The sequence below is a fragment of the Berghia stephanieae genome, chromosome 4 (assembly GCF_034508935.2).
Source record: "Berghia stephanieae isolate SIO BIC M18660-M18661 chromosome 4, UCSD_Bste_1.3, whole genome shotgun sequence".
Taxonomy (NCBI): domain Eukaryota; kingdom Metazoa; phylum Mollusca; class Gastropoda; order Nudibranchia; family Aeolidiidae; genus Berghia; species Berghia stephanieae.
In genome coordinates this window covers 26483712-26495782 of record NC_088363.1, presented here as the reverse complement: position 1 = coordinate 26495782, position 12071 = coordinate 26483712, and the positions used below count along the sequence as shown (strand labels likewise).

Genomic DNA, 12071 nt, shown 5'->3' with positions numbered 1-12071 from the left:
AGTTGCATTACAAACATTTTTTTTTGCCCAAGAAACTCATCCTTCAAATATCGATCGATTAAAATAACCATCAACTTATCCAAGAAATCATACCTGGGACTTCGAAATACAGAGTCCCAAGTTTGAGAGTTTTTGACAAGATGAGGGTCATTTCATTCGATCGATATTTAAAGAAAGAGTTTCTGGCCAAAAAAAAAAAATGTTTAAACGTGTTTTCTCATAGTATGCCAAATTTCTTTTACTGCGTTCCTGTCGTAAACGGTCAAGACTGCAATAATGACCAAGTGAATGATGAAAGAGATTATGGTTTGTAAGAAATTCTGTCTGACCGTTGCAAGGTAAAACAAATAAAAATCGTCAGCCCTAAGTTACATTATCTATGGGAAAAATCAGTTTTAAAATAAAAAAAAGATTAAGCAGGACCAAGGTCGTCTATATAGAAGGCCTTGGCAGGACACATTCAACTTATCTATATCCAAAATCCAGATACATATTATAATGATATATAACATATTTCTCTGAAACTAGAATGGTTGGTAGCATTGAAACAGGACACGTTTGTGTGCGTGTGTGTGTGTGTGTGTGTGTGTGTGTGTTGGTGTGTGTGTTGGTGTGTGTTGGTATGTTTGTGTGTGTTTGTGTGTGTGTGTGTGAGAGAGAGAGAACGGAAAAAAGAGAGAAAGTTAGAGAGAGTGTATGTATGTACGTGTGTGTGTGTGTGTGTGTGTGTGTGAGCGGGAGAGAGGGAGAGAGAGAGAGAGAGAGAGAGAGAGAGAGAGAGAGAGAGAGAGAGAGAGAGAGAGAGCGTTTGTGTGTGTACATGAACTAATCACCTCATATTACAGTCATTGGAGAAAATTGGACCAAGACCAAGAAGGAGAAAAACCACAAAAATTCAAATGAAGTAGCATTTTTGAAAGGGAAACTAATCAATAATTTCAATTTTATTTTTCTTAAGAAAACGAGAGACCAATGCTGATCGATGGCAAGGAGCACCATCTTGCATAAAAATTGGGCAACGACGAGACCTAAAAGACACATCTAAATTGTTTTTCTGCAGGTGGCAGAAAATATAGGCTAGCGGTGCCGTTTTATTATTATTATTTACTTTTTTTTGGACATTACACCCCAAATCATCTGTTTTGGGGAGATGTTTCATTGGGGGTATAGTGAACTTTTCATCATATCTCATGTTTGAAGGTCTTCTTACGTGACGCTGACGATTTGAAACTGCTCAATCGTGCTTTCATCAGAGAATACAACTTTTCCCCACTGTTCTACAGTCCATGATTTATGATTTGTGGCAAAATCTAGACTACTATTCATTACCTTGGTAAGTCTGGGTTTACAGGCTGGTTTTCTTGATATCAAACCGAATTCTTTTTATAAGCGATGAGAAATAGTGCGGCTATGTGGTCTAGTAGTTTGACACTCGCTTTCGGATCGGACGGTCCTGGGTTCGAGCCTCGCACTCGGCGCATAGTTGAGTCATTGGAAAAAGGCTCTTTACTCACATTCTCTCACCGTACTCATGTGTAAAATGAGTACCCGGCCGTTAACAGCGTTGTCTTTGTCCGAATAATTGTGTTAAAATGTTGCTGTTGGCCAGGGACCCCTTGTAAAGCGCTTTGAGCACATTTAGTGGATATTGCGCTATATAAAGCTCAATTTGTATTTTTTTTGTGTGCTTATGGAAACATCTGTGCCCTTTGAATGCAAAGAAGCCTTGATTGCAAGGCAAGATACCAAAGGATTGCGCGTTGTAGCGGTCTTGATATACACGTCATCTTGCTTCGAGGTCAAACAGACCTATTTCCGATCCGTGTATTTTCCAATTTCTTTTAATATGTTGACAGTATTGTCTATGGGAGTCTTTCTAAAGCCTAGTGTTCACTTATATCACTTTTGGTGTAACTTTCGTCATTCAATTGTATAATTTGTGCCTTTGAAGTGATACTGAATGAGCACTTACCCATTTTTCATGAACTACCATGAGGAAGAAATTGTTCGAATTTCGCCAAAATAAAAATAAAAAGTAAGCTAGACTCGCTTGCCAGTGTGGAGACGCAAAGTTTAATCAAACAGCCAGTTACAAAGTTCCATTGGTGCAGTTCTTCTTTCAAATTCTGCTTATTCACTGATTTCACTCTTTTTGGTCTTAAACTTTTTTCAATGACTATACAAGATGAACGATATAAAATGATCTCTTTGTCCAATGACCAACAGTGTGCTTTGCATTGCGGGTGGACAATTCTAAAAATATACCCAATCATTTAAAATAGATCCCAGAAAATGGTCAAGTTAATTTTTCTTCGAACGAAAAATTAAATATGTACTTTTAGAACTAGATAATAAACATTTTAAACGATATTAAATGCGTTTCTCATAAACTCATTCAGTCTCAAGCAGGTCATAATATGGAGTTAAAAGTCGTGATAGTTCAGTTAGTAGAGAACACTTGCTTTATTAGAAAAGAAACCAGTATCGATCTCATGTGTAATCAATCTGTCCATCCAGCAGTGACTGGGTAGCCGGCTGAGGTTGATCTGGCGGAAAGTACTTTGTCATAGATTACCCTCTTATCAAAAGGCTAGGATTGGAGGAAATTGTTACTATTTTTAGTCATAGAATGCTTCAAGGCCCTGAAATATGTCATACGGAGTATATTTTATTGGAACAAACATTCATCTGTGCCCTGATCCTTGTAACCATAATATACACTTGAATCAAATAGACTGATGTGCGGTTTCTCGTCCAAGATCAAAACTCCGAGCATGGATATGGATATTTTATAGATATTATAAAACATTCTATTTATTATTCACCCTCTTTTTGTAGCTTGTATTAAAACGACTCGACTTTCTTTCATGTTGGACCAACAACTCATCAATGGTTCGTAACTTTTAACGTTTTCAAGACTTTCGTCAAAGAATAAGCTAGGCTTTTAAAAATAAATTTTGCTTCCAAAATAACTTGAGCTTTTCATGTAGCGCAACAACCACTTGTGCTCAAAGCACATTTCAGGGGGTCCCTAGTCAACAGCAACATTTAACATGTAAGACGAGACATAAGGCCTATTAGGCCATATTACATTTTTGGACAGATGCAAAGCTAGGCCCAACTTATGTGGCATTGATAGTTAAAGAAACAAAAAGATAGAGATTGGCAGTCAACTAACTAGAACTGTGACGAAGTATGTGTCGATAAGAAGCGACCTAATGTTGGCAAAAGTCAAGAAATGAAGCTCATTGCAGACCCTGGTGTCTATAATAAAAAAGTGCTAGATAGCAACAGTTTTAAAGTATCCAAACACCTTTATTTATTTATTTTTTTTAATATAAAAAGTAATATGTGAGTCATGTTGCGGTAAACAAAATGGAAAATACGGATTATTTTGAGTTGTATAAAGCTCAAAGTACTGTAAACCAAAATGTATTTCCTCTCTTCTATACACACGTAAAAAGCTCATTTAACGCTCTTATTTTTAGGGATCTACCCATATGCCTGACGCTTTAAAGGCATAAGGAGATGTTGAGTTATAAGACATAACTATACACTTATTATAAATTATTATTTAGTCATCCACTGCTCTTTGTATGAGATTCCATGGTGAATGAATGGTATTACCATAAGTCTCTAACGCGTGTTATGCCATCTCCTGGGCATTTCATGAAGGAATATAGATAATCCATCAGGCAGACGTCTGATGTAAACAGGAATCACACATGTTGTACAAAGTGAGCAAATTTGGGATTAATCATTTTGCTTGAGGGGAAAAAATGAAAATGTCTGAAGCGGGGCTAAAACATGGTACCTTTTGGGTCACAATGCAATGCCTTAACCACTCGGCCATTTCCACCCCCCCCCCCCCACCCCAACCCCCATGGAGTGCATGTGCGCGCGACAACAGATCGATCTTTTCAATCTATCCACGCTCTCAAACGTTGAGCATGATGCTGAGACCGTACAAAATACAGCATAGCTGATGCAAACTCAAGCGCCATTCTAATAGCTATTTACCAAAATATTGATACGGCAAATTGCATCTTATCGCTTGCTCACGAGAGACATGCAAACATTTGGTGGTCTGCTCTCTAACTGATAATGGACCGCTGCAACCAATGATATCGGACAAGTCTGTCGTCAGGAGGGTCATTTTGTCACTCCAAGCATGACAAGCCAAACAGGATATTTATATCCTGCTTTTTTTTTTTGCTGTTGAACATCTTAAGTCCCTTGTTTAAAATTTTGACACTTTCATATTAGTTGAAATTGTACTTTTGACACTATCTCTCTCAAAATGTACCTTGTAAATAGAGGTAGTGTTGCCTCGTAAGTGCAATTAGTCATTGCTTATTTAACATATTATGTCGAGAGAAAATGCATTTGATAATGCAAACTTTTACTTCCTGGCCGGGAGAAATTGTATTTGATAATGCATTTACGTCCTGTTTGATAGTGTCTGCTGCCTTGAAAGAACAATCAGATTACATTAGTGGGGGCCTCTGCATTGTTTAACTAAGGGTATGTGAACTTTTCATGTCTTACCAGAGAAAGCATGTCACACATTTTACCCTTGCCGATCAGACAAAGGCTCACTTCTGAAAGTCAATTATCGAAATAAATAAATAAATAAATAAATAAATCAATCAATCAATCAATAAATGTAAACAAACAATCCATTCATTGGTGTCCAGATTAGTAATATTAATTTATTATCCTCTCAGGTGTGATTGTAATATTTCGAAGTTTCACTTCCAATACCCAATGTTGGTTTTAGATAACCGAAGCTAAAATATATAATGACAACAAGTGGGTCATCCAAACTTGTTTGAAACGGCTAAAAATAGAAAGCAAAACAATACTGATATGAAGAGAAAAAAAAATAAAGAACTAAAAATGATTTCTATATGTAAATAAAAACTAATAGACAGAAAACAAAGTGGAAAAAAAAAGAATGGATAAGCAAGGCTTAGAATGATTCGATTTCATAGAAAAATTGATGTTAAAGAAATGAAAGTTTTTTTTTTCAAAGAGTTGACTGTTCCGACAGTGTGTATGGCATTGGTATGAATAAAACAAACCGAAAAACGTAATATAAAAATTTCGTTAAAAATATCAATTCAGTGCATTTGTCCTATAGTGGATAGATAGATAGATAGATAGATAGATAGATAGATAGATAGATAGATAGATAGATAGATAGATAGATAGATAGATAGATAGATAGATAGATAGATAGATAGATAGATAGAAAAAGAATGAAAGAAATATAGATAGACTGAGAGAGAAGAGAAGAGAAGAGAGAGAGAGAGAGAGAGAGAGAGAGAGAGAGAGAGAGAGAGAGAGAGAGAGAGAGAGAGAGAGAGAGAGAGAGAGAGAGAGAGGGTGTTGGGTACAAATTCTAATGCAATTTAATCTTAACTTAACTTGGAACCAATAATTATTGTGCATTTAAGTGGCGATGACAATGTCCGTATGTTCAATCTAGTTCTTTCTCTCCCCCCCCTCTCTCTCTCTCTCTCTCTCTCTCTCTCTCTCTCTCTCTCTCTCTCTCTCTCTCGATCGAATTATCGACTTTATTATTTAATAAATATCGTGGACGATAGTTCTCATTAGGTGACATTTTTATTGCCCTACAATTGATCAATTCAGACAAACAAGAAGTAGAAGATATTTTGTGAACAGTAACAAGTTTCCCCCATGTAAAACCAATTAGAGGAAAAAAGAGCTAGACCTAGTTTTATAACTTTCCAGTACTAGCTTGGAACAGCCCATTCGTCACATCTTCAACTTGTTATCTTGCTTCAACATATGGCTTATTTTTCATGGTTTTATTATATTTTTGTTTTGCATTGCTATAGTTTTTATTCCTGATGTTTCAATAAAGATTCCAGCAAAGCAGTTAACTTTAACACCCTTTTATCATTTGGATAAAACGGGTTTCCAGCAAAACATTGATATGGTTTCAAGCTAAAAGGATCAATTGTGTTGCTTTTTCATAAATCGGATTTTAAGTGTGACGATTTACTTGTGTAAGGGTATAAATTAATAGGACTCAATTTAGTTCTGGCAGATAAACCGTAATAGAAATAGTTGTAATCAACATACAAAACAATACAACAAAAAAAGACAATAAAAAACCGCTTGTCCTGAAGACTGTACGATCAAATGTGGTAAGAAGTGATCATCTATTGGCTGGCAAATACAAAGCAATAAAAAAAACTTGAGCTTGAGCTTTTATATAGAGCAATATTCACTTACCGTGCTCAACGCGTTTTACAAGGGGTACCTAGCCAATAGCAACACTTAACATTATGACGAGATATGATACCTTTTAGGCGATATTACAATTTTTTTCGGACAAAGACAGCGCTGTTAAAGGCCAGGTACTAATTTCACACCTGCGTACGGTGAGGAAATGTGAGTAAAGAGCCTTTTCCAAGGACACAAAAATGCGCAGCTCGGACCCGAACCCGGGACCTCCAATCCAAAAGGCGAGTGTCATACCACAAGACCACATAGACGCTTTAAAAAGTAGGTAGTGTGGCGTAAACTGCTATGTTGATAGTGTGCAATCCAAAAATATCAACACTAGTGTGCAGTTCAAATCAACGCTAATAATAGATAAAATATCATAACATACAGCGGCAATAGTAAGACAGGAGACCATTGTGTTAGCAGATGTGACAAATTAGGAAACAGGCACTGGAGTAAGATAATGATCTGAGAAAATGTGTGCAAAACAGTGCGAGATGAAGCAATACAAAAACAAAGCAAAACAAGCCTGGTAGTTTCATACACTTTTTCAGATCTTTGTGTTAGCAATTGATGCGTCTTATGCAATGGTCTCTTGATTGCTATGGTCTTATGCTAATGCTAAGGGTAATTCCAGTCACATACTGTTTGCCAAAATACGTAAGAGGTGTCAGATTGCTTCCCTTGTTTGTTTATTTGTTGTTGTTTTTTTTTATTTATTTTTTTGTGTGCGTTTTTTTTAATAAAAAAACCTCGTCATTATTGTCATGGTAATATTATGATTACCAATCCCAGTTTCATGCTTTTCATAAAGCGTATCGTAACTTATATTTATTGGAATTTCAAAAGTAAATAAATAAATGAAGAGAATATAATAATAATAATAATAATAATAATAATAATAATAATAATAATAATAATAATAATAATAATAATAATAATAATAATAATAATAATAATAATAATGGTGATGATGATAATTATGACGATGATGATGATGAGGACGATGATGATGATGATGATGATGATGATGATGATGATGATGATGGTGATAATGATGATAATAATGATAATAATTATGATAATAATAATAATAATAATAATGATAATAATAATAATAATAATAATAATAATAATAATAATAATAATAATAATAATAATAATAATATAATAATAATAATAATAATAATAATAATAATAATAATAATAATAATAATAATAATAGGAATAACAATAATAACAATTGTAATTAATAATATATATGATTAATATAATATATAATAATAATAATAATAATAATAATAATAATAATAATAATAATAATAATAATAATAATAATAATAATAATAATAATAATAATAATATATAATAATAATAACAATAATAATAATAATAATAATAATATATAATAATAATAATAATAATAATAATAATAATAATAAATAATTAATAATAATAATAATAATAATAATAATAATAATAATAATAATAATAATAATAATAATAATAATAATATAATAATAATAATAATAATAATAATAATAATATAATAATAATAATAATAATAATAATAATATAATAATAATAATAATAATGATACAAATAATAATAATAATAGTAATAATAATAATAATGATGATGATGTTAATAATAATTATTATAATAAAAAAAAAAAAAAAAAAAAAAAAATAAATAATAATATAATAATAATAATAATAATAATAATAATATAATAATAATAATAATAATAATAATAATAATAATAATAATAATAATAATAATAATCATAATAATAATCATAATAATAATCATACTAATAATAATAGCAATAACAATCACAGTTTTATGGTTTAACTAAGATAACAACGACCTGTGACAATAATTTTATAAGGAACACTTCTTTGCGTTTTCAATATATGTGGCCAATCATTTCTAAACGGCGTTAAGCAGATTCAAAAAAGTGAATTTAAGTTAAAATGATAATAATAAATATACGAAATTTTTGGCCCATGCATTTAATGGAACTATATTTGTTCGACTCCTTAAAACACACATAAACTTTACCATGTTTAGACGGTGAGTCAAATTTTATATCATTGATACATTAACTATACTTTAATCAAAGAAGTGCATTTATTGTTCTCAGACTATGTGCTCACATTTACAGGTCTGATAACAGAACGTAATTATGGACCTACTGTAACATTGTTGTAATGGACACTATTTTGTGTTGGTTTGATAGTATTTCTTTCATCTTACAACAATGAGACCATAACAATATGGGTTATCAGACCTGTAAATAAGCATACATGTTGCTCTGTAAATATCATCCTTCATCGCTTCTATTTTTTTCTTTTTCAATTTTAATTTTTCTTTTCAGATTTCAAAAGCATTAACTACCTCTAAGAAAACCAAACTGCGTTTGCATGTAAACAGTTGCCTGTGGGACATTTTGCAGCGTTTTGACGTTGATTTGGATTTTCTCCTCTATCCTCATCATCTGGGTTTGAGCTCTGTTTGAACTTCTGGAAAACTTCATCAGACGGGTGTTCCCAACAAGCTGCATCCGTTAAATCTTTAAATCATCCATGTTTAAAACAAATTGCTGCACAAAATAATACAACTTTTGGATAAGAGGATTTAACATATCCGTTTTTATCACTTTGAACATAACCCTGGGACTGATTGTAAGATCTTGATGTTCAGAAACTTTGCAGACTTGCATAGCTGAAAAACTGTCCTATATTTGTTTAGTCAGCAAATTGGAACTATCGAGAAAACAAATCAATCGTGAATAAACCTTGAATCTTTTGCGGTCAATGCCGCGATGAAAAAGACATCATAGAAAATGTAATTTATTTATTCCAATTATTTGTCCAATCAGTTGGAGTTGCAAAACAAAAATGATTCGTATGGATTTTATTAGACGTGTTTTTATTTTCATTTCCGTTTTTATATTATCACACACCTGCGCTTTTATAAAAGATGATAAAGATGCTTCTTCACAGAGACGATATCTATCGGAGAAAACACCATCTTCTCCATTGCAAAAAATGGTGGAAAAATCTGTGAGTGTTGGAGACTTGTCAAAGAACTCCCAGTTCTTAGACATATTGACTAGCAATAACAATATAAATACTTCGTTGTTAAAATCTGACAACGATTTGGGAAAAGCAAATAAAAACAACATTGTTGTTTCAGAAAATGGGAGAAATTTTGAAATAAAGAAAACGAATGATTTCCAAAAGTCAAAAAGACTTTTAAGACTTCGCCTTCAAAGATCAAAGAAGAAAACAGAAAATGTAAATAGTTCTTCGCTTTCTTGCGCACATGTAAATGGATACTACAATCACAGATTTCTGAAAATGATCACTCAGTGTCCAGTAGATTGGTTTAATCAAACAACCAGACATAATTGCCAACTCTGGGATCGCCTACGCTCTTTTCAAGACGTTAACAAAATAACAATGTTACCCGTTCAAGACAGAAATGGAACTGTTTACGCCAACGTTTTCTGTGCAATTTGTCATGATGTGCAAACTGTTTTCCCATGGTCAACTTCTTTAAATTGCAGCATTAGTAGTTTTGTCTTTAATTTTCAAAATAGCAACAAAAACACTACGTCTTCGGATTCCGTGACCTTAAACATTGCTGATATATCAACTTTGTCTACACTATCTGAAACAACCAAATGCCGTGTAAAAGTAGTTCCTGCGTTTCCAGACGCGATTCAAAGATGCCAGCATGATAATAGATATATGAATATGCCTTTTGTGTTTTTGAGGCTCTCAAAAGACAGGGGAATTTACAAAGTGGAAACTCCTTCCCCAACGATATCTTTCAGTCTTCTACTCAACTTTGACTTCAATGGAGATACTCATATACTTCTCAGTGCATCGCAACAAATTCTCAAAACAGAATATATCAAATTAGGAAGGTAAGCAACAACATGGAATCAGGGTTAACCTTTATTTGAAGATGTAATATAAAATCTAATAATGTTATAATAGGTAGTTTAAGCTCGCAATTTATGAAATGAAGCTAATGCCGTATTCTTTGAGGTGAATGCTGTGAGTGCAGAGTACCTGAAATTATCTATTTTAATTCTTGTAAGTAACTAATTCCTTCAAAACAGTCTTCAAATCATCATAAAAGTCACAGATTTTAAGGTACGGTACTGAAAATTGACAATACCAACTGTCTTACGAGGTAAAGAATAGTGATGAGTTGATTTCGTTCCGGACAATGTTTTTTTGAGTTGTGTTTCATTATTTGTCAAAGGGCGGATTGTTATAATAGGATCGTTTGAATTCAATTATGGCCATTTAAAAAATCACGCTGAGGCCTTCACTCTTTCCATTGTTAAATTTACAGGAGGAGCAAATGTAGTTATTATAACGAAAAGCGACATGTAGTCTATTACTCATATATACCGTCAATTAGGGTTACTTTGCCTGAAGGCTGAAGGGGAACTTTGCCTCTGTGAATTTGGAACATGTTGATTAATCTAAACTTTGTTGCAGTTATTGTATACGTTCAAGGACTTGAATTTTTATCAAAGAAAATAATTGCCACATAACTAAATAATCTTTTATTGGTCCAAAATTCAAGAGACAAAATCTCCCAGGCAATGTTACCCCAGTTGACGGTACCACTTTCTTCACTAAAATAAAAATACCAAAAACGTGTTTGAACCAAGAAGTGGATAAATACTTTCTAATTCGTTTTTTTAATGCATTCTGTTTGAATATGAAATGTTATGCAGAAATGGAACTTATTAACAATTGTGTTAAGTGGATGACATTCGGAATTTAGAAAATTCAGACAAGGAACAGTGTTGAGGAGATGCACAATTCCCGATCCTCCTATTCCAAATTCTCACTATTTGCTTATCTTGATTATTTTTACCTCATAATCTACCGGGTTTTTTTTTATGTCCTTTGTTATTCCCCCGTCCCCTTAATTTGTTCCGCCTTTTTAACATTTTAACATTATGGCAGACTGACGTATTTACTTGTATTCGCTGACGTTAAGTGATCTGTACTTTTTTAAAATGATAGATGGATGAAAGCTAAGTGGGCAATGGAGCCACATTTAACCTCAAAATCTTGACTGACAATGAAAACAAAGCTGTGTGTCTAACATAAAAGACAATTTAAAAAAAAAAAGAAAGAAAAAAAACCCATGGCAACATACCCACAAATATAGAGGATACGACGTTCAATTGGACAGAAAATTTTGTAGCATGTACAATGTAAAACTAAATACATATGGACAATTTATTACATGCTTTAAAAGTGTGTGTGTGTGTGAGAGAGAGAGAGAGAGAGAGAGAGAGAGAGAGAGAGAGAGAGAGAGAGAGAGAGAGAGAGAGAGAGCTTTATTAACACAATCAACTATACAAAAAATAAATTGAAGCAGCATTTCATGGATGAATGTTTTGAGAGTCGAGGCAAGCTGGGTTTTTTTTTTTTTTTTTGATGTTTTGTTATTCTTTCCCTGCTTTGTCTGGCGCTGTTATAAACACATTTTTTTCAATCGTGATCATGGATTGATAATAAGCAAATATCCTCTAATGTCCTGTGGGGAGCTGTGGTTGTATTGAGCATAATGAATCAATGGAAAAGCGCTACATAAGTACTGTCAGTCATTTTTATGTCTAATTATAACCCCCTCCCAAAACACACACACACACACACACACACACACACAGGCAAAAACACACACACACACACACACACACATACATTAGTCATATTTCTCGTCTTTTTCAGATGCGATGAGAGCCAAATCTACGATAAGTTCTACGGTAG

General features: G+C 33.0%; 1 protein-coding gene across 2 annotated transcripts in view; it reads left to right on the top strand.

The window, feature by feature from the left end:
- Positions 1 to 5869: 5869 nt before the first annotated feature.
- LOC144970328 (uncharacterized) overlaps positions 5870 to 12071 on the top strand; it is an 11573-nt gene continuing 5371 nt past the window's right edge. Inside the window, exons 1-3 of one of the 2 annotated variants that reach the window (XM_078909849.1) lie at positions 5870 to 6176; positions 8639 to 10195; positions 12033 to 12071. The exon at positions 12033 to 12071 is cut by the window's right edge and continues 82 nt beyond it. In XM_078909849.1, the coding sequence (XP_078765975.1) occupies positions 9162 to 10195; positions 12033 to 12071 (1073 nt within the window). In that variant the 5' untranslated portion in view covers positions 5870 to 6176; positions 8639 to 9161. The remainder of the gene's footprint in view (positions 6177 to 8638; positions 10196 to 12032) is intronic. The other variant, XM_078909850.1, reaches the window with a different exon arrangement.